Source organism: Nesoenas mayeri (assembly GCF_963082525.1).
Source record: "Nesoenas mayeri genome assembly, chromosome: 1".
Lineage (NCBI taxonomy): Eukaryota > Metazoa > Chordata > Aves > Columbiformes > Columbidae > Nesoenas > Nesoenas mayeri.
Genome location: NC_137541.1, coordinates 62246246 through 62269200, shown reverse-complemented (window position 1 = coordinate 62269200; position 22955 = coordinate 62246246). Strand labels below are relative to the sequence as shown.

Here is a 22955-nt window from a genome sequence, read left to right as displayed (position 1 = left end):
AATTTTCACAGAAATTACCTTGAAAACACTCCTGTTCATCTCTTGATGTCCTTGAGGATCTTGTGGGCATTGTCAAAACAAGAAGCTTCAGACATTTGGTCCAGTTCTACTTCCCCTTGGTCCAGCAAACTGTACTTGACTACAATGTCAATCCTGCTGGTGATGAGAGAAGTAAACATCGCCGCCTGGATTCAGGGGAAAATGAGCATTGTGCTGACACTGGTCCTCTCCATTGGATGAAAGAAGATCCCCATAAACCAGGTCTGACTCCAGAGAAGTCAGCCCCACGAGTGTGGAGGGGAGGAGGGCACAGAGCACAGCCTGGAGGAGAGTAAGAGCCTGGAGGTGGCTCTTATTCTGTTGGCTTCAAATTAGGTCTGGCTGCCCTTCTGCAGCTCGATTCAGGTTGGGTACCAATGGTAGCTCTGACTTCTGTGCCTTGGTTGTGTGCAGGATGGGCATTGATGCAAAAAATCAGTACTCCTGGTGGAGCACAAGTCTTAACGAGGAGCAGCTGAGGGAACTGGGGCTGTTTAGCCTGGAGAAAAGGAGGCTGAGGGGAGAGACCTTATCACTGTCTACAGCTACCTGAAAGGAGGTTGTAGCATGGAGGGAGTTGGTCTCTTCTCCCAAGTAGGAAGTGACAGGACAGGAGGAAGTGGCCTCAAGTTGCACCAGGGGAGGTTCAGATTGGATATTAGGAAAAAAATTTTCACAGAAAGGGTTGTCAGACATTAGAACAGGCTGCCCAGGGAAGTGGTGGATTCACCATCCCTCGAGGTGTTTAAAAGACGCATAGATGAGGTTCTTAGGGACATGGTTTAGTGCCAGGGTAGGTTAATGGTTGGACTCGATGATCTTGAGGGTCTCTTCCAACCAAAATGATTCTATGATTCTGCGTGGGCTTTCCGTTGGTAACAGCCACCAGCCAGGTCTGGCAGAGGTGCTGACATCACCTCTGGTCACAGGGATGCAGTGTCGAGCACCACAAGGGTTCGGTAATGAGATATCCCATTGAGTGGAGGGGGGAACTATAAAGACAGGGTGAGAGCCAAACTGGAGGTGCCTATAGCTGGAACATCTGTGCCATGGTCAACGCTGAAGGTGGCAGGTCACTGTTACAGCCATCCGGTGCTGCTTTCCTGAGGGCTTGGCTGAGGGACATGGGAACCAATGTCCATTGTGGTCCGTTGTGGATTTTTTCCAGCATCCTCTCCACTGTCTGTTGTGGATCCACTCAGAAATAAAGCTTTAGGGATGGGCTGACACTCTGATTTTTTTCTGTTGGGTGGGTTGGGTTGTTTTTTTTTTGTTTGGTTGGTTTGGTTTTGGGTTTTTTTGGTTGTTTTTTTGTTGCTCTATTTGGCCCCTTCACAAACATTTGGAAGCACATTCGAGCATTTTGGAGTGGTTGAGCATGGTGACATTCGATACAGTGAGTTATCCTTGGAGGGCAGCAGGTGCCGTGCTTTTGGTTGTCCTTGGCAGTGTTAAGGAGACCTACACCTCCTTGTTTTTTCTGGATCCTACTTGTGCCTAATTTTCCATCAGGATCCTAAGGTGAGCAGCTCAGAGCTCAGCAGCCTCAAAGGCACTTCAAAAGCTCTCACCTTTCTAGGTTTCTTTCTCAAGAGAAGTTCTGTATATTATTTCCGCTTGAGACTCCTTCTACTGGCTTTTTCAGGGTGATTTTCTCGTCATTAGCATTCAACAGATGTGAAATTTTCTGGGGTCCAGAATGGGACATGCATACAACTTTGTATCATTGCGTGACTTTCATCATGCAAGCTTTTCGCTCTTGTAAGCAATTCTTTTTTTTTCTACTCCACTTTGCATCAATGTAGAGTTCTATTGCAGATATGGTTACAATTAGAAAATAATTGGTTTAGTATTGTTAGATAATGAATTAATTATCATTTCTGGTGGTACAGAAAAAAAACAAGAAAGGAAGTAGTTCTCAGATCTAGGGCTTAAAATGTTTCTCACTATTATTGCTGCTGCAGCAGTTTTCCTGATTTTATACATATTTACTGTTATTCTACAACTGAGAAGCCTGGATCCAGAAATACTGCAGAAGGAAGAAATGGTGAGTGCAGATTCTCAAAGGAAACTATGTTAACTTTCCCCAAAGAAAAAGAAAAAAGTAATAAAAAAAATTAGAAATGCCCTCCGGCTTCCCTGCATCAGAAACATGATGCTGTACTTTGAGTAGAAACTTACCGAGTTCCCTGCAAATTCATTGTCTTCAAATCATTGCCTTGCACTTCCCATGCCTATCTCTTCTTCCCATCTCTTCCCATGCCTATCTCATTCTTCTTTTAAATGGAGAAGTTCAGATGAGGCATCAGGGAGACGCAGTAAACAACAAGCCTGGTGATGCCATTTTTAGACGAGCACCATTCAGAATAGGATTGTGCTTTGGAAGGTGCTGAGTATGTTCAACAATATTGGAATTTTGTTTCAGTCGAATGAAGGTCTGAACGCAAATCTCAGCCCTTCATAAATTCAAACAGCCTTCCCTTGCTTCTCTTTCTCACATGGCAGGTGTAAAGACCCGCATCCCTCCTACTTCCATCCCACCTCCAGCTCTCCTGGGACGTGGTAGCTCCTCACACTGGGTGAAGGGAGGGCAGGAGGCCCCTAGGCTGCTTTTCCCTGGCCACTCGGCTCTGTGGGCATCACAGGAATTGTGCCACTTCATCCTTCAGCCACCGTGGCGTGTTGTGGGATGGTAACAAAGAGCATAAACAAAATACATAACTAATAAAGCAGCAGTGGTTTGCGTTCGGTGTTTGGTGATGGGTGGGACGTGAGGAGAAGCGGCGGGGTAATTACGGATGTGAAAAATGAGGCTGGAACATGCGGTAACCTTTCTAGCTTAGCTGTCCCTGTGATCGATGGCCTTACATTGTTTTCTCGCTAACCTTTTGGTGAACCTCCCCTTAGAATAACAGGGGAAATACACTTATTCCCTTCCCCGTCTTGTTTGTTCGTAAAGCACTCATGTACCGCCTTATTATTGCACCCTAAATATTACCGTGTGTTGGTAGTAAATGGTGTGGTGGGTGATGAGCTGCACCTCGGGCAGGGGCTGCCCTGGCCTCCCCCCACCCAGCTGGAGCTGCCTGCCCATGGCAGTGTGGGCAGCGGCACTGACCGTGCTCCAGTCCAGGTTAAACCAAAACGACCACTATCCACAACTGAAATGGGTGTTGGGAGAGCTGCGGGAACAGAGGTGGGGAAGTGCGCAGTGAAGGAGGTGATGAAACCAAAGAGATGCCCTGAGGTGTTTTGTTGGGGAGATGGGGAAGCTCAACTGGTGACGCAGGCCTGGGTGAAAGTGTCTCTAAGGAGAGGTGTTGGTCCATTTGCATCCCCTGCTGCTTGAATGTACTCTGGTTTTACCTATCAAAGCCAAACTTATCCTGTTTTCGGTAATTTCAACACAGCCCTCAAGCGATGAGGTTTCTGAGAACTGCAGCAAGTTTAGGGACCCCAAACTCCTCTGTCAGCAGGAAGATGATTCAGTTCAGGCATTTTGGGGAGAAGCATATGGTAGATGCCAGATAAAATCGGGACACATGAAAAAATGTAAAGAATGCCAGGAAAGGTTCTTGAACCCTCCAGTTGACTTATCAGAGGTCTCGATGGTTACAGGCAGTCATGATAACTGAAGATACGAATGTATGTGTGAGAGCCCCTTCTTTCTACGAAAGGATGGATCTTTGCCTTCATGTCCAGGGAAGTACTTTTGATTCTTGTGTTTATTTTTCTGGAGTGATTACTGAACTTCCCCTAAGCCAAAAGCACTCCTGATATATGAGGATTTCTTCACCCTTTACAAGGACAGTACTGGCTACTTGCAAAACAGTCAAATTAAGGAATGACATCCGTACTGCAATGCGATCCAAGGACAATTTACAAGTTAAAATTAATCAGATGGGAATCATTCCAAATTCCCCTCGTGTATGGTGAAGAGGAGGGAAAGTTTCTTTTGTATGATGTTTTTTTTCCACCGGTTTTGTCTCTCCAAAATTTGTATCATGGCCACCTAAAATTTTAACATGTGGGAAATGTTTATATTTTTCAGAACATTGGGATAGCTTTAAGAATTTGTTTTGGCAAGAAAAAAATGAAACTGTAAAAGGAGACATTTGAAGAGTCCCAGAAACAAATATATGAGTATGTGTTGACATGTTATGAAGGTGTTGGGAGCGACTCCTTACTTAAAATTGTGTTGAAATTTGCACTTACTATGGATTTAAATTCATCAGCTTCACACTTTAATGGTTGAATTTAGTCTCCTGATTTCGTACAGAGATGCGTTGGAGAACAATTGAATTTTCTATGTGACGGTTTTAAATAAGGAATGAACCTAACTTTGCAGAAGACTTTACTTTAAAAGTCTTCCTTCTGAAGCGTTGCCTTTCTCCCTGTAAGCATCATGGCTCCTTCGGGACTATTTGCACACCATGTGTGCCTTCTTGCTTGTGTTCTGGTTTTCTGTACGGCTCCTGTAAGATATGTGGCATTAAAGGTTGAAGTCAGAGTTGTTCCTCTGCAAGCAGCTGCAAGGGCTCTCTTCCACATCTGGACAGTTGGGGAATGGCAGTCTTTGGCCCTAAAATGTGGCAGCCCCCATCCCTGTGTGAGATGAGGTGTGGGTGGCAGCAGAAGGCATTCATGGAAAACACCATTCCAGCGATGGTGTTTGGGGCTTGCCCTGTCCACCCTTGTGCTCCTGAGGCACTGGACCAGCAGGCCTTCAGCCCAGGAAGGGCGAGACCTAGGAAGAGGGATGGGGAAGGAGGAAATAAACTGGTGTTTGGAGTGAGCAGGTGAGCCAAGTGGAGTTTTGAAGCAGAGCAAGGGCTGGTGGGGATGGTGGGAGGAGTTGAAGGGAGGGGCAGGGACTAGGGGAGCTGGAGTGGGAGATGTGGTTATGAGGGGAGCTGCAGACAACACACTGGTCCCTCCAAAGCCTTGGGGTGCTCTTTGCTGCCATCACTGTGCCCAGGGCTCCATGAGGAGCAGGGGGTACCTGGTTACCCTTCAGTGCTCAGGTTTGTGCTCAAGAACCTTGGGCATTTACCATAATCATACAATATCTCACATTGGAAGGGACACATAAGGATCATCAGGTCCAGCTCTCTGCCCCTTGCAGGAGTCCATGCTGAGGTCCACAGTGACGCTCTGTGTGCTGGAACGGTGTTTGTGTGCTGGGGGCTTGTTAAGGGCTCCCATGTATCATCAGCAGCCTGAGATTTTAGCACTGATCCTTTGTCCTTCCTGCAGATTTGCTTAAGCCTCACTTTATTGTACTCTTTATGTAACCAACAGTGGAATACCAGCAGCCCAGGCTGCCGGGGCTTCCCAGTAGGGCTGCTCGCATCCGTGGGCTTGCTCCTGTTCCCATCAGCTGCAGCATCCAGACTGTCAGTGGTCACCCCAATGGGCCAGGGACTGTATTTTGTGCAGGTTTGGTTGTTCATCCTGGCTTAGCCAATGCTGAGCAGCAAGTCCTACACTTGATGTGATGAGAGATCCTAAATTAGATTGTGAGTCTTTTATGACAGGGCCTGTTTTCTTATGCTTTTTTACAGCACCTAGGACAAGGGCTAATGGTTTTAAACTAAAGGAGGGGAGATTCAGGCCAGGCATGAGGAAGAAATTTTTTACAATGAGGGTGGTGAAACACTGGCCCAAGTTGCCCAGAGGGGTGGTAGATGCCCCATCCCTGGAGACATTCAAGGCCAGGCTGAATAGGGCTCCGAGCAACCTGATCTGGTTGAAGATGTCCCTGCATATTGCAGGGGATTGGACTAGATGACCTTTGAAGGTCCCTTCCAGCCCAAACTATTCTATGATTCTAGTATCATAGGGCCCTGCTTAAGCCTTCCAGATTTTAGCCCTAGTGTAAATACAGTAAAAATAAGTTAATTTTCAAGTGGGCTTGTGTTTCTGCAGTTCTGTGGAAGAGGAGTGTTCTTTCACGGTGCTGTGCCATGCCATTTGTACACGGGGCTGTTGTCACCTGCTCTGCAGGTCGCTCTGCGACTGTGTTGATTCAAGTAGGGCTTGAGTTGAAGGTGGAAATTTGCAGCAGGAATAACCATCTGGGGCAGCTCTGGGGTGTCCCTGCTGTTCCCAGCCACGTTTACCTCCACGTGCGAGTGGCCAGGTATTCTCAGGCTTTTCCTAAAACTTGTTTGTAGACCAGACAGGTCCTCAAAGTGTAGGCAGGATGCTGCAGCTCACCGAGCGGGGCATTAACGTGGGCCTTGGGTTTCGTGAGCTGTTCCCGACACGCTGTCTTGCTGGGTGACATTTACAAGTCATTTTACCTCAAAATCTGCCTTGGCTTGGTAATACCCATCTCTTTTGAAAGAGCTTGGAATCCGTGTATTATTATTGCTGTTTCTAAATATCATAAGATGTTGTGGCCTAATAGATACGCCACACTGTTCGCAAGGACCTTACTTCTCTTCTTGGCTTTGCTGCTCTCTCTCCGTGTGATCTTGAGCGAAGTGCTCCACCAATCTGTTCCCCTGTCACCACACATCGCCTTAGATCATCAATTCTCTGGAGCAGATGCAGTCCCTTAGCACGTCGTCTTTTAGCATCTAGCATTATGGGGCTCCAGTCTCCACCAGGATTTCTGCGTGCTACAGAAATACAAATAGTTGCTGCTAATAATAATATTAAATCTGCATGGCTCTTCAGAGATAAGGGCAATGCTCCTTTCTCCGAGGAGCAGGCAAGATAAGTACTTTATTTTTGTCTTTGTATTTTTCTAATTAAAAAAAAAAGTGGCCAGTAGACATGACTAGAAGAAAAAAAATAGAGGAGGCTGCAGTAATTTGATATTTTTAGCCTCAGACTTGCTCTGTGAAACCAGTCTTAAGATCATGGCCTCAGTCTGATTTGTATCCGTGTTTGCCAGGGGTAGAAGTTGTTTGGAGCTTTATATTGGTAGTTGGCTCAAGTATTTGGACTAATCCCATAAAGCCACCGTGCCGCTTGGTGCAACTTTCGGTATTTGCTGTGAACAAAAGTCTCAGGGAAACATTACAGATCAGACGCAAGGAGCTTCATTCACTTGGCCGATATGTGGCAGGGTCTGGGCTGGAACGATAAGAGGTTGGGATGGAGCTGAGTGTAGCAGAATGGGAAGCTGTCGGAGATGAGAAGCCAACTCTTGACTGTCTCTTTGTGCTTTGGTTTTGTTTTTGTTGTTTTGTTTTTTCGTGTTTTTTTTTTTTTTAATTATTACTTCATTTCCAAAGAAACGCAACAGCAACGACAAAAGGTCTTAAGCATTCAACAGTGAAAACAATAGATCTGAAAAGGAAAACAAAAAGTTAGAGCCAGCTCTGGCATTGGTGGACATTTGGCTCTGAGGGAAGTGAGAACAGCTTGGATTTGCATAAATTGCACACTGAGGGTCGGAAAGTGGAGTCAGAATTATGCTTTCATTGCGATGGCATGAATGGGAGCGCATAATTGTCATTCTTCCCCGCCTGATCAGATGCCTCCTTCAGGGGATCTCCGCACCCAATACGTTGCAGCTCATCCATTCACTGCCTGGCATGGGCAGGGCTTTTGTTTTCAAATTATGATTTTTCTATTCTCTGATTTCTTCCACAACCTGGGAAAAGCCCCAGCTCTCCCCACCATGCATTACCCTTTGTTTCGGAGAACAACCAGGGGTCACGCTGTGCTGAATGTAGCTGCGATTGCATCACCCCCGCCCATGCGTGTTCCTGCACGTCTGGGTCAGCATGGAGCTGCTGACCCCCGACGGCGATGGTCGTGGTGCTCAGCGTTTTGCACCTCCTCTGAAGTTCATAGGGTCCTGCATTTCTAAGTCTGAAGAGATGAGCGTGGTTGTGATCAGCCCAGTAGGGCTTCCTCCAGGGATGTACAAAGATGCGCTTCTGGCTGGGACAAGCTTAGTGTGTCTCTTGGCTGACCCAGGACCTGGCTTTTCCATTATGAGGCTTAATAGCTTTTCTTGCCTTTTAAGATTTCCAGCTCAAGTACAACAAGGACTTGCTAGCAGATTCAGATTCAGCAGGGCACTTAAATGTTTGCTTAACTTCAGCAGCATCCAGAGCCTTCACTGGGACTCGGGCACGGCTTTGTTTCAGGTGATGCACATGGTGGGGGCTTTTGCTGAGCTGGAGTCGCAGCCTCCAGCCAGCATGTGTCGAGCTGCTAAAAACCCCTGTGCACTCAGACATCAGCAGCCATGTGGCAGCCGTTCCGACTGGATGTCAGGTCCTGGTCCTCCTCTTTCCTTGCGGGCACTGCCCACCCAGGGCTTCCTCTCTCATCCTGGGTGTCTGTTCGCAGTTTTTCTCTCCGCAGAGCCACTGGCCAGATCAAACACCAAGTGCCGCTCGGCTGCGTCTCATCCTTTCCCGGGACCATACCCACCCTCAGCTGGGTGTTAGATCCCCCCAGCAGCAAAGGCAAATGGCAACTGGCAGCTGCCAATGGCTGGGGCCTGCGTCTGCATTTATCCACAGACAAATGTTTTAACCTGTCGGCACTAAGAAATCGTATTGATTTGAGAGATTTTCTTTTATTCCTTGGGTCTGTTAATTGAAAGGGTGCGTCCTCTTTTAATATCTTCCTGACATGGGCCCGGTTCTACTGTACCTTGTCCGAAAAAGCTTTTATTTTCAAGGCACAGGGAAAATGATGTTTATAAAATATAAACTACGGGAATTTTCATTCCCCTCTGGCTTTAGGAGGAGAAGAGCAGCTGGTAGAGAGTGGATGAGAAAGGCTTTATCTGCTATATTTTGGTTACTGCGCTTTGAGTGATGGGTTTAATAATTGATAGAGCAATTTAGCAATGATCCATAATCCTGAAAGAAGCCTACGCTCCCCTCCCTCTCCCTCTCCCTCCCTCCCTCTGAGACTGACAGGCTGCTCTCAGTGCTTTTGTCTGCAAAATTTCATCCCTTGGTTTCTGTAAACAGCCTGACATGGGAGAGGGGGAAAAAAGCAACTGTTTCTAAATCTTTTGTCTTGTTTCCACAAACAGCTGCGCTGCCCTCTCCAGCTCAGGGCTTCAGACGTTTGCTCGCACACTCTTGCTGAAGAGAGCAGGAGGTTTTCTTTCAGGCCCTAACCTAAATGGAATGATTATATATGCAATGTATATAGGAGAACAGTGGCTCAGAGCCCTCTGGCAGGGACCTTTCCCTCCTCACTTACACCCAGGCTTTGTTCATCGCTGAATCCTGCTTTCTTAATCCCAAGAAAGATGTGTAGCAATGGGAAGTGTGTGGGGTACACTAGTGCGCTGGGCTTGAAACTCTTCCAGGATTAACGCATGGAAATTGCTTTTCCCAAGACCATCGTGCTGATGGTCATGGCAGGAACTGAGATCCCATTGGGGTGCCCGGTGGGTGAGTTTCTGTGTGACACCTCATTTTTACAGATGGATGGATGTGATCTGCACGTGCCCAGGTCACCCTCATAGCAGTGCAGGGCTGTGTTTGCAGGTGCGTGGTGTGCACCCCTCCATGGGGGTAGGGGGTTTCAGAGCTCCTGTGTGTGATGTCAGCCTCTCTCTTCATCCACAATATGCGCAGGAAGAGAGCAGAAGAGATGAGGCAGAAAAAGAAGGCAGAGAGAAGCAGGAGAGAAAAAGAGACAAGGCTATAGGTACTGAATATGTGTTGAGGTCAAGGAAGGGTGAAGATGGGGAGGATGTACACCCTGGCAGAAGGCAAAGTCAAGTGAGATGTATTCAGTTAGGTTTTCTGTATTTATTTCCATAGATGTATTACATAGATGCCGGATTGACAAGAAGCTGTAATTAAGCATGACATAAAGTCAGCTATGCACAGCTGTGTTATTCCTTAAAATTACAAGGGGTGACGTCCTTTGGGGCACAGCAAAGTTTATGGGTGCTACACCATGGGAGGTCTGTAAGACCAGCTGAATGCTAGCCGGGAGTGACATGGGCATGGCTGGTCCAGTATCGGGGCAGGGAGGGAGCGGGTGAGTTCCCGGGGTCCAGACTAACCCTGTCAGCCTCTGACACCATCCGCTGGAGTATTTTTCACCCTTCCCAGTCAGCACCCTGGTGGAACATGAGCAGTGCAAAGGGGCGGGTAGTTTAGTCTGCTTCTGTGATTTATTTGCTATGAAATACCCTTAGTAATGTTTGGCTCCCAAGGCTTGTTTGATAATTACGCCAATCAAGTCTGGAAGTAATTCTTGTGTAACTTGCTCTCTGTTTTTAAAAGACAGATAGAACTCTGTGTGTGCACTTGCTACAAATACCCTGGGACCTTCATCTGTACACTCCCAGCTATGAAGTGTTTTGCCTGGATGTAGGAAGATCATGGTGACTTTCCTATTGACAAGTGTATGGTTGCTGCACCATATAGAAACAGAGTCGTTCAGGTGGGAGGGGGCCTGAGGAGGTCATTTAGCCCAACCTGTTGCTTGGGGTAGGCTCAGCCACAAGATCAAGGTCAGGGCTTTGTCTCGTCAGGTCTTGAAAGCCTGACTACTGCACAGCCTCTCAGTGCAGCCTGTGCCAGTGTTTCATTATCTGCGCAGTGGAGGTGCTTTCCCTGTCTCCAGTGGGAACCTACCCTGTTTCAGTTTATGTTTATCATCTCTACCTCCTCCTGTCCACCTGAGCAGAGAGCCTGGCACTGTCTTCTCCATGTGGCAGAGAAGAAGGGGACAGGCTGCTGTCAGGTCCCCCATGGTTGGCTGTACCCTCACTGAGGCTGCTTCAGTTTGCCCATCCACTGGGAGGCCCCAGGTTGAATGTGGTATTCCAGATGTGGTCTCACAAGTGTGGCTGGAGGTGGATCATCACATTCCTTGGTCTGCCGGCCCTGCTCCAGGGAGGCCATTGGTCCAGCTGCTGCCAGGGTCCTCTTTTCTACCCACTGACCCCCAAGTTAAGTTGCTTATGGCCATTCCTGCTGAGTGGTTGTGCAGGTATTGTCACCAGAGTTTATTAATCCCAGGGGTAGCACTCAGCATTTGTCCTGGCTGCACTTAAGAAGGTTCGTATTGGCCCACACCTTCTTCGTGCCCAGGTCCCTCAAGGTGGCAGCCCTGCCCTCAAGCACATCGCCAGGTCACTCCAGTTTGGAATCACCTGTAAACTGGATGGGAGTGCACTCTGCCTCCTTCCCCATGTCCGTGATAAAGAAGTTAGACAAGACTGGTCCTGGGATAAACCCCTGCGGTACCTCACTTGTTACCAGCCTCCAGTTTATATTTGTGTCCTGTAACATAAACCATCACTGAAGGCTGAGTGGATCCAGCTTCCAGTCCTCTGAGCTGATACAGATATTTTTTGATGTGTTGCAAACTAATCTTGAGGGATGGGCAAGGGCAATGTGAGCAATACAGTGTTGGAGCTACCCTCTAGTGGTGGTTGTGCTGGTGGCCCAACAGCAATGGAAATGGCTCTGGCTACACCCCCAGTCCTTTCCAGAAAGTGTCGCTGTGCTTGACGTGTGAAATAGGAAGCATGTTAGTACACCCCTCAGAGGTACTGTCCATCCTTACAGCTCAAACCAGAACATCTTTGTAGGTAAACACCGGGTGGCATTCCTCAATGGCCCTTTCCCTCCCTCATGAATATCCCTGTGTTAACTAAACTCTCTGGAGTTCCAACTTTATGCTGGAATATGAAAGGCATGGTGGGCCTGCATGTTCTGGGATGAGTCCTGATGCCCAGGGCTGTCCCCTGCTGCGATACTGCTGGATTGGTGCTTCCCAACACAATCCAGAGATCACAGCAGTCCTTTAGGCTCTAGTGAGAAGTCTGCAGAGCCGTACCATTTCTGTATGGGCTTCAGCTGAGTGTCTGAGCAAACTCCAGAGCTCAGGGATGCAGGAGAAATGCAGAGGTCCCACAGCAAGGCCAGCAGCGAGAGTGAGCCTGTCTCTCCTTGTCTGGGAATGGTACAGGTGGAGTCTGGAGCTGCTCTCCTGCACAGGATGGGGAGCAAGTGAGCAGGAGACACTGGTGCTTGTAGGTGTTAAGCTCTGGCCCTGATGTCTGGGTTTTTCACAGGTGGGAAGTCTGCAACTGTCCAGCCCTGGAACAGAGGAAGGACTCGAGTCTGGGGGTCATTGCATTAGATGTCTGCATTTTTTCCCAGTGTCTATGTGAGTGGAGAGGTGGAGGAGCAAGGGAAATATCAATTATTACCTTTTACTCCCAGAATATGAGTCCGTCTACTTTTACAGCCCTGCAGTTAGGAAGTGATTTGGGGTCAGAGAGGGACAAAACAAGGTGCTCTGTGCTCTCCATCTCCATTAACTAAGAGCTAAAGGTACTCTACATGCTACAACACACAGCAATAAAAAGTGGATACCTCCACAAAATCCAGAAGGGTCAAGTGAAGAGGTGTGAGAAAGAGTCCATAGAGATGCCAAAGAAAGGGTTCAGCTGGGAGGAAGATGGAGCCCCGTCGCTTGAATAAAAGCCCCTTTGTAGGACACGTGAAAGGATGCAGTTCCTCCTCCCCACAGGAAGCATCTTGGTGTGTGGGAGAGCACGAGCGCTCAGAGGTCTCAAGCCCTGGGCATGCGGCTGGTCAGTGGGTGCTTGCTTGGGCTGGGGGGTCTGGCTTCTGTCTCGTCCCTCTGCTCAGGGCTTTCTGGGTGGAGATGTGAAAGCTGCTGCTTCCCGAAGCACTCAGGCCTTGGCAGGTGAGACTAACAGGTAGAAGACAAGAGCTGTGTCTGTTGGCTGAGAAGACAGCACCGCTGTGGGTCTGTCTGCACTGCCTGCAGCTGCCCGCAACCTTCTTCTAGAAGCGTCACCCCGAAGGCGAGAAGCAGGCACGCTCTTTGCTCAAGGTGCCAGCAAGTATCGAGTTTTGAGTTATATTTTTGTCTGATGTGTATACTTGTCCATGAAGGACTCTGCTGAGACAGTCACGCTCAGCCACGAAACCCTGCCAGAGGTGGTAAATTATCCCCAGGAGGGCAGTTTGCAGGGGAGTTTTAAAATTCAGAAAGAGCCCAGCTCTCTGAATCCAAGTCTGTGGAAATGAATTTTTTTGGCATTTGTTTTTAATGTCCTGTAATATGTGGGTGAAAAAGCCAGCGATCTAGACTGGTAATTAATTTTCCTGACAGAAACACCAGACAATGAAATTACCCTGCCACAAAGCAGGGTTGCTAAAGTAAATACTCTGCCAGCGGCAGGCCTGAAAGCAGGACGGGGTCATATGTGAGGTGCAAGCAAATGATGAGATGGCACTTCTGCATCTGGGGGCCTGTGGGAGCTGCCAACACAGCGACCCACATGTCCTGTGTCCCTGGCACCCGGTGCCAGCAGCTCTCTGGTGTACATGGGCACATTCAAGCTGGGCTCCAAGGTGATGGGGGACTTACCAGACCCAGCGCTGAGCCAAGGAGCGGATCGTCTTTTGCTAGCTGAGTAATTTGGTCTGGGAAAGGGGTAGGAGATGTGTGGAGCGGGCATGGGCTGGCTGCTGCTGTCCTGGAGATATAGGCTCTTGGGGGGCAGCTCTTCAGTGTCTCACAGGTTGGTGGTGAGTGGTTTCTAAATCTTTGGTCTGTGCTGGTGAGATCTGTGTGAGCTGTAGAGCAGGTTGTACCTGTGTGTACATGCCTTTCACTGGGAGACATAGAAGGCATCTCGTGGGAGAGGGAGAGCAGGAGGGCAAAGTTTTCTGTGTTCTGTCTGTGTGTCTCATACCAGACACTGGAATTACTGTGCTGAGGGTGTTGTGGATGCACAGCTGGAAAACTGGCAGAAAGCGGTAAATGGGGATGTTCCTGCATGTACCAAGATACCTGGCAGCGAGCTGCATTTGCTTGGTTTCCAATCAGATCCCCACCACCATCAAAAGGTTTGGTGAGTCTGTGTTCACAGAATCACAGAATGGTTGGGGCTGGAAGGGACCTCTGGAGATCATGCAGTCCAACCCACCTGCTAAAGCAGGTTCACCCAGAGCAGATCGCACAGGAATGTGTCCGGGTGGGTTTTGAATGTCTCCAGAGAAGGAGACTCCACAACCTCTCTGGGCAGCCTGTTCCAGTGCTCTGGCACCCTCAAAATAAAGAAGTTTCTCCTCCTATCCAGACGGAACCTCCTGTGTTTCAGTCTGCACCCATTGCCTCTCATCCTGTCATTGGGCACCACTGAAAGGAGCCTGGTCCCATCCTCTTGACACCCACCCTTGAGATATTTATAAACATTGATGAGATCCCCTCTCAGTCCCTTGTTGTGTTAAAACAAGCAACATTATTGGGATGGAAACACTTCCCTGTGCAGCCATGGAGTGATATGCTGAAGATCTCTGTGCTGTTCTGGGAGGACCTGACACCATGTGAATTGTTCTTCTGATTGATAATTAAAATACTCTGATGTGCAGACCTTAACAGGGTATTTTCCCCTGTTACATAGTGTTACTGACTGCAGAATGGAGAAATCCCACATAAGAACTGGCTAAAACATGGAAATGTTTTCTTTCGCTTTGGAAAAGAGAATTACATCATTCTGATTGCTGAGCTAAATCTTAGTGCTTTCAGGAATAAAAGGGTCAGTTGTGGAGTGGACCGCATGCACAATTTAGGACCAGAGTTATTTAATGTATTAATTATTTGCAAAAAGTAGTGGACCGGCAGTGAAGTGCTTAAGTGTGCAGATACCACAGACTTGCTTGGATTAGGCTGCAGAAGAGAATGAGGAACATTTAAGGGACTTATCTAGATTACAGACAACATTACGCCCGATCACTGCTGTACTGAAAGGCAAGTAAACATTGGAAAAGGAAAAACAAACTATTTTTACATAATTCTATGTCCTAAATTAACTGCAGCTCCTCTGGAGAAGGGACTGCATGTCTCAGAGGATCTCCCAGATAAAACATCTGCTGAAATGCTTCATGTCACTCCAAAAGCAAACAAAATATTGGGCTCAGGGAAGACTGGAACACGAAAGCATTCTGCAAATAGTGTAAAATAAGTCTAGGGAATATCCTCGTGTTTAACTGTTTCTAGGTCTGTTCAGTCTATTGCTAAGCAGTCATGTCAGGAAGAAGAGTTGTAGGGGCAGACGGTGGCAGTGGGTTGAAACATCCATGGAATGGAACTCTGGGAAGCCAGAAGCTGCTGCAAAGAAGGGAGAACAGGGAAGAGATATAAAAACAGTTTGTGCTAGAAGAAAAGTGATTCAAGCACTTCTATCTTCACCTTTAGGCCAATCCATGTGAACATGAAGTGAGAGGTGACAAATTTAAACCTGATGAAGGAAAATCAGGCTTTAAGCAACTGAATTAAGATGCTATTGAAAGCAGAAGGTTGCCTGTGGAACTCCAGGTGACATGCGATTAAAGTCAAGATCTCACCTTGTCTTAAAAAAATTGCATTTATTAAGAAAGAGAGGAGTTGCACGTCTTAGGTATAGGTCTACATGCAGAAGGAATCTATGCATCCGTAACTGAGCATACAGAAGTTTCTGCCCGATAGATGTTCGGAAGGCATTTTATCAGTGGACAAGTTGTTTCATTACAGAACGTGTAGCATCTTCCACCAAGACGCTTGGCGTTGGCCGTCAGCAGGGTGCGAGCAGGCCGGCAGAACACTGGTCCTCCAGCTCTCTCCTCTGCACCACAAACGGGAGTTGTCTGCTGGCTGAAAACCTGGGAGCCTGTGTGGTGTCCAACACCTGTGGTTCTTGCGGTGTCTTAATGACTGCTTAATTGAGTTAACAAGATCTTTTTGTTTTAGGGCCACTCCCTCTCCATGGAAAAGATTGCAGTCATGAGGCAAAGGCTGGGAGAACAGTGCAGAGAATGCTGGCTGTGGTGCACATAGGGCACCATAGCACTTCAGCCAGGCCCCCGTCTCGCAGGGGTTCTCATTGCTGTTCCAAAATTATCATAATTTGGGGCTGAACAGGCAAAGATTGCAACTGATGTTTAGGCTTGACTGAGTAATGAGAATACCAGCTTTCAAAAAAGTAAAATAAGATAAAACTATCTCACCACCTCCCCTCTCTGTAACAGTACGTCTGTTTTAATATAATGAATGGCGTTCTGTTTAGTTGCCTTTTATTTGTCTAAATGGTACAGACACTGGTTTTGTGCTTTTCTTCCCAACAGTGGGCATGCAAAACTTCTTTCGTGTGTGAAAAATAAATGCTCTCCTAATTGCTGCACTCCAGAAGCTGGAGCTTTAAGGAAAACCCACTGGACAGCCAAAGACTCATGAGAAAAAAAAACCCCAGATATTTTAGAATCTCAAATTCTAGGTCATCCCTTCTCGCAGGGGTCTGGAGGTATTGGCAGCATAAGCGTGGGGAGGAGGCGTGTGCCGCATATGACAGCAGCGCGAGTCATTTTTATGAACAGGGAGGTTTCTACACAAAATCACGTTGGGAATATCCCATGGATGGTCCACCCCTCCACTCCCTCCACTTGAGTAAGTGGGAGGGATCTGAAGTTCAGGCGCTGCGTGGCTGAGCTCTCATTAGTGACCAGGGACATTTCGTTGACAATGTGGAAGGCAGACAGTGAGAGGCAGATGGCTTTGAATGCAGGATTTACATAGTAATGAGATTCAGGTCACCATAGCTGTCTTTTTCTCTCTGCATTTTGTCTAGGTGTGAGTAGGGATGATGGGATGGGGAGGGACGGAGGAAAATTAACCCCTTCTTCCTAAGAAGAGATTGGCGTTAGAATAGAAAGTTTGTCACGACAGGCTAAAGGACCGTGGGATATGAGAAAATCAAGAACAGATGAGTCTAGAAGGGCTGAGGGTAGCCACTTTTTAAGTTTCTGGTATGTTTTCTGTGGGAATGGTACAAAGCATCCTAGCCTTAAAATCCCAGAATTTCCTGAAGTTTTTACATTCTGCATTGCTGGTTTGAGAAAAGGTAGTTTGGGGCTTTTGTCATTACCAGTCAACTCAAAATTGGGGAAGTTTGTGGGCTGAAGATGTGGCATGGATTCTTGCTATGGGGCCTTTGCTTGTTTCCTTGGAAAAAATTACCCATTTTGCTTGGTTTCTTGGCTAAAGACTTGTCTTCACATGACCATGTAATGACGTGATTAAAACATAATGTTTTCCACTGCAATTGGTAATCCTTAGTATGATCTCAGGAGTGTCAGATCTTATCCTGATGACAGATGGAAAAATGGGAACCACGGGCCCTATTTCCAGCTCTGGATGGTGGCACTTGGTTTACTCAATAGCAAACTCCAGGCATTCCCAAAATATGCATCACAGCCTGAGAAATCCCAAGGCTGTTTTTAAAATGACTCAAGTTCTAAAGCAGTGTGTGTTTCTTTTATCTTTGTCTTCTGCCTTTTTGTTTAATAGTTAGAGGAGTATAGGAAAGTAAGTTTTTCTTTCTGTTTTACATCACCTGACTCCAGAAGCTGAGGCTTTAGAAGTGTTGCAAGATCTGCAAGAAGTGTGGGAGAGAAACCTTGGGTGATCCCCGTGTAAAATAGGAACTATGGCACTTAACTGCACATGGCAGTCTGGGCTAAGGAAGGGAAAATAAGGCAGGCTTTTGTGTGCGGAGGTGGGTTTTGTACAAGGTGTTCGGTATTTATTAGATACTTTTGATTCTTCCACTTAGAAGTTTCTTTCGGAACACATTTAGGGTACTAAGGGGAGGATTCATCTTGTCTCACCTTGGCTATTGGAGTTTCGGGAGTGCGTGTAGCCTCGGTGAAGGAAGATTCAAACCATCCCAAGGCAGCAGATCAGATCCCCCTTGCTGATGTGTGTGTCCCTCCACTGACTGCACAGTACCTGGCTAAGATTTGACACTAGTTTCTACCTGGCTGAAACGTGAAATGACCCTCACCTTAAGCTCCTGTGGAAATCTGAGCTAAGACTGATTTTGCTTATTTGGGTGTCTCCTGCATGGCCCCAGCTGGGGATCCCTCTGGAGAGCTGAAGCAAAGTGTTATCTTGTCCTCTCCTTCCTCAGCAGGGCTAATATCAAAACTCACTGAGCAGAGGTGCCTCAGTGAGCATCTTCTGAAACTGACAGTAAATGCATAGCAGGAGTGCTGCCACAGTTTGGCTGTTTGGGCAGGGAGGGAAGAGAAAATCTAATGAGGTGCTTTGGACAGACTGGGAAGTAAAGGCTTGTTGGGTACTTCCTCCTGAGGAAAAGTCTTAGGTCGAATAGATCTAATTGTTATTTCTCTGTTTTATGGTTACATCCATTTATTTAAAAAGTCAGTAATCCTTTTATACCAGTCCTGTAATGATTATTTAATGTCTGGCTGTTTGTGAAGCCCACCGAGCTGCGTGAACAGAGGATGCTTCACCATAGGGAGTCCACACGCTTCCTCCACAGGGTGGCAAACTGGTCTGGAGAACCTTGAGTGGGGACCTTAATTGGGTGGCCTTCAACCCACAACATTTGGTTCATGCTTCATTTCCCAACCTGCCGAATGAAAATAATGGTAGTTCTCTCCTTTGCAAACTGCTGAGAAATGAAGGGCTGTCTCTTGGTGAAACGCTGCAAGAGGACTCTTCTGTAAGGATAAATATTCACTGACACTCATGCTTGGTTAGCAGACACTTTGTTGGTGGTTGGTGCTGCCCTCGGCTCCACGGGAGCGGTGACACTTGTTGGCAGCAAGCAGCTTCATGAGCATCATGATCTGCGTGGGGCTCCCCACGCCAGCCACACAGATCTGCTCCCATTGCTGATGTTTTCTAACCTCTTCCTTTGCAGAGCCCCTGAAATCATCCTCGGTTTACCGTTTTGTGAAGCAATCGATATGTGGTCGTTGGGATGCGTCATTGCAGAGCTGTTCTTGGGCTGGCCATTGTACCCAGGAGCTTCGGAGTATGACCAGGTAGGTATAGATATTGCTATGGATGCTGGTAAAAGCACAGGTGTTTTTTGCTTCTCTTGGCGGAATGAACAGACGTCAACTTTTTCTGTTTCACTAACAGGGGATATGTGTTTCTTATCCTCCCAAGTCAACTTTTTATTATCCACCTGGGGAATTTGTTCTAGGTAACCTATGTGCTGTTTGGTACACTGGCTTTTAAGACCTGACCACGTAAGGAGAGTCTCAATCAAGAGTCAACACTGCTGTTGACTGGAGAGCTCTGTGTGTGTCTCTCCTCACTGAGCAGAGCAAGGACCCTTTCTCTGATGTAACAGCGAGTGCTGAATAAAGGTTTATTTGTCGGAAGAAACTGCACAAACTCTGCTGTGTTTCATAACCCCTTTTATGGGGGTGCATATTAAAAGCAATGACAAGGAGAACGTTCACAGTGGTGTAGGTTTCCAGCTAATATAAGATGTCGTGCTTTTCTCCCTATAGGCTTTTGCGCTCCTTTTGTAGACCTAAAACTGATAGTGCAGTGGCTGCTAGAACAAGGGCTGCAGAACACTTGCCATTCCCATACTTTTCTTCAGTATGATCTTAGCCATCTGCAAATGCAGCCTGAAAAGGTCTTTTTTCTTTTAGAGAATTAAAAAAAAGGCAGGGTAATGAATAGGTTTTTAATATATTAAAATGTTTCTTTGACTCTTCTTTTGCAACTAGTATATTTTCAGTCAGAGCTTTAAAGGTGAAATTTGGCAAGGGAAATAACCTGCAGTGAAAAGCAGGGCCATTAGTGACTCCAAAGGAAATCAGATGTAGCTGAAAAACTTACAAGCATTTGAAAATCACATACCAAGCATGAAGAGTAGTTTTTTTTTCTCCTCCCTGCCGCACTCCTTTGAATAAATAAATTAAAGTCTGAGATCCTGGAAGCACAGCATCTTTTAGCTGCGTGAATGCCAGCGAGGTCATACTTATAGAAGTAACCCAAATAACAAATAAGTCATGTAGGCAATAGAGATGAAGTACTTTACCTACTATGAGGGTGTCAGTTCATTTGAGTGTGTATTTCATCTAAGTTCAAAGATAGTCACTTCATAGTCCTCTGTTTTGAACTTCAAACTGCTCTTTAGGAAAGCCTGTGCACTCAGCTGGGGGAAAAAATAGCAAAAGTTAGAGCACAAAAATCAAATTGTTGAAATTACCTCCTGGAGAGGAAAGCGCGCAAAGCAGTGAAACACCCCATTGAAATCTCTGTGTGGGTCTTCCTCTTTGACCTTCAAAACCTAGGGACTTTCCTCCCTTTATCCGTAGGCTTTGTAGGAACGTACCGTAAGGGTGTGGGTTTCCAGTGATGTACGTGATAAATGGAGGGATGCCATATGGGAATTCTCTTTCCTCTCATTCCTTGCACTGGGGTGTTTTTTTGGTGAAGTCTAACCACGTGCTACATTTTCACTGTCTTTCTTTGTTCTGTTCTTTTAAATGCCTCCTGCCCTCCTTCACAGAAGACCTCCAGAGATCTTTCATGGGATGAACAGTGACCTCTCATCCTTCTCTTACAGATTCGCTATATTTCACAGACGCAGGGCTTACCAGCAGAGTATTTGCTAAGTGCAGGGACAAAGACCACGAGGTTTTTCAACAGGGATACAGACTCACCGTATCCTTTGTGGAGACTGAAGGTAGGAAAGTGTTCCCTTGTTTCTTTTGCCTTGCAGTTGTTGGTTGGGAGCGAGGAGACATTCAAGTCACCTCACAGCCTAGGTCTCTGCTTTTTGCAGTGCAGCACAGACATTGGGGTGGGTATAGCCCGAAGTAAAACTGCCGTCCCCGAAGTCTGCAGCACTTAGCCCTCCTGCTCAGCACTGCTTTGTGGGAAATTTAAATCTGGGTTTGACCTGGAAATCTCCCTCTAAGTAGTCTATGAATTGATGTGTACTTTAAATGAAACATGCCCTGGGGAGACTTCACTCTAATATCTGATGCATTGTGGAAAAAAATTAAAAGAAAAATAAAAAAAAAGAAAAGGAAAAAAAAAGATTCTGAGAATCAAAACCTCTAGTAGTGTAAGTGAACCTTGTGTCTCTGGTACGAGTGTGTTTGGTACCCAAGGAGAGAGACCAGTGGGCTTCTGACTGTGAGGATGGGATGCTGGGCCTCTCACTGAGGTGGGCATAGGTGGGCGCATAGGAAGACCTCTGGGACTCCTACTGTACTTGGAAGGATCCTCTGAAGTGAAAAATAAGAGACATATCACCTTATGACACAAAAGTTGTCATATAACCATAGCGGAGGTAGCGTAGATGTTATCTGCTCAGACGAGGGAGACGCGGTGGTCTCTGATGAGGGCAGGATACGGCACAAGCTGGAAGTGGCACATAACCCGCAGCTGATTGCAGGGCAGTTCTGATCAATGCCTGTCTCCTGTTTTGAGCAGACACCAGATGATCATGAGGCAGAGACGGGGATTAAGTCGAAGGAAGCAAGAAAGTATATTTTCAACTGTTTGGATGATATGGCACAGGTAAGAGCGCTGGTGAGTAACCAGCAAGACTGCTTCATGTGCTTTTGGGCAACACTAACAGAGGGAAACGACATGATTTCTCTGTGTATCCTATTCTTGTGATAGCTCCTGAGAAATACCAGGATTATGCCTACCTAATCAGCTCCTTATGTGCTGCTGTGTAGGGAAAACTGCACACAGGGGCACGTGGGCTCAATGCGCTGTAGTAAAACAGCCTTGGAAAATGGCTAAGTCACATCTCTGAGTGTTTTCCCTTGTCTCTCCTGTGAGCAACCCCTGGCAAGTCACTCACTTCTCTGTGCTTTATTGGTGACATTTGTAAAGTGGTGACATTGGAAATAATCACCATGGCCGCAGAAGAGCGTGGTCACTGTAAAACATGGCTGTCTAGGGGAACAGGGTGTACTAATTCAGTGTCAGTTACATGTGGTTGTGAAAGTTAATTACAGACTAACCATTCCTGTGACTGGACTTCGTGCTGGCAAGCAAACTGTCGCACAAAGCTGGTACAACACCAGTACAAAACTGGAGTTTGTGCTAGCAAAGTCCAGACACTGTAGCATTCACAAGCAAACATGCAGAAATAGAGGATTGTATAAATGAATGAAATAACCAAAGGGTTTTTTTCTCTGGTACCTGATACATGAACGAGATGTTTCCCATAAACCTACTGACAATTTTTATTTGTTCTATGTATCTTTTCTGCTCACAGGACACATAGTTAAGTATCAGGTAGCACTGTCCTTTATATGATAAATATGCTGATTATCGGAGCTTGCCTGCTACCACATGGAAGCTGTTCATCTTCAGCGGAGGGTGACTAAGTGTTTCATTAGCCACTGACCCAAGCGAGCTGAACACTTAACAGTCTGTCTGGAGAGCTGACGTGCACAAGCCAGATGACGAGCCACTGTGGAGTCTGCCGTGTGACTTCAGCAACTACCCCTTTAGACAGGGAGGCTCCCAGGGCATGTGCTCCAACAAGGAGTAAACACAGTCTGCTGAAGACCTGACCATCTGCTATTTCCCTTCAGCGCTCACCCTTGTCCTTTTTCCTTCAGGTGAACATGACAACAGATTTGGAAGGAAGTGATATGTTGGTGGAAAAGGCGGACCGGCGGGAGTTTATAGATCTGTTAAAGAAGATGTTGACAATAGATGCAGATAAGAGAATAACACCCATCGAAACTCTGAACCACCCTTTTGTCACCATGACGCACTTGCTCGATTTCCCTCATAGCACACAGTACGTGGCTTTCTTTTCCCTTGGGGTTTGAATTGAGGGATGAAGAGGGGAGCTAGTTGTGGTGGAGAGCAAATGTGTCTAAGGGGCATTATTAAGATGCTTAAGCTCTAAGTTTTAATCTTTTTCTGGTTAAAAAAGAGGATTGCCAACTCTAAGGTTGCAAGAATTATGTTGTAGGTGCTTGGCATTTAAAACACTGCAGAGTGTGCTACATTCATTATGTAAATATTCAATAATTACATATGTTTGCATTGAAATGCACAAGAAATTATGCAATTAGTGCTGAAAGTATCAGTATATCTCAAAGTAATATAGTCCTGATTGTTACTGCAGCAAT

At 46.6% G+C, this 22955-nt stretch overlaps 1 protein-coding gene across 1 annotated transcript in view; it reads left to right on the top strand.

Moving 5' to 3' along the window:
- HIPK2 (homeodomain interacting protein kinase 2) overlaps positions 1-22955 on the top strand; it is a gene marked incomplete at its 5' end in the record, with an annotated part of 91468 nt that overhangs the window by 36917 nt on the left and 31596 nt on the right. The window contains 4 exons of the mRNA XM_080363810.1: positions 18740-18863; positions 20411-20530; positions 21286-21384; positions 22434-22618. Of these exons, the coding sequence (XP_080219936.1) occupies positions 18740-18863; positions 20411-20530; positions 21286-21384; positions 22434-22618 (528 nt within the window). The remainder of the gene's footprint in view (positions 1-18739; positions 18864-20410; positions 20531-21285; positions 21385-22433; positions 22619-22955) is intronic.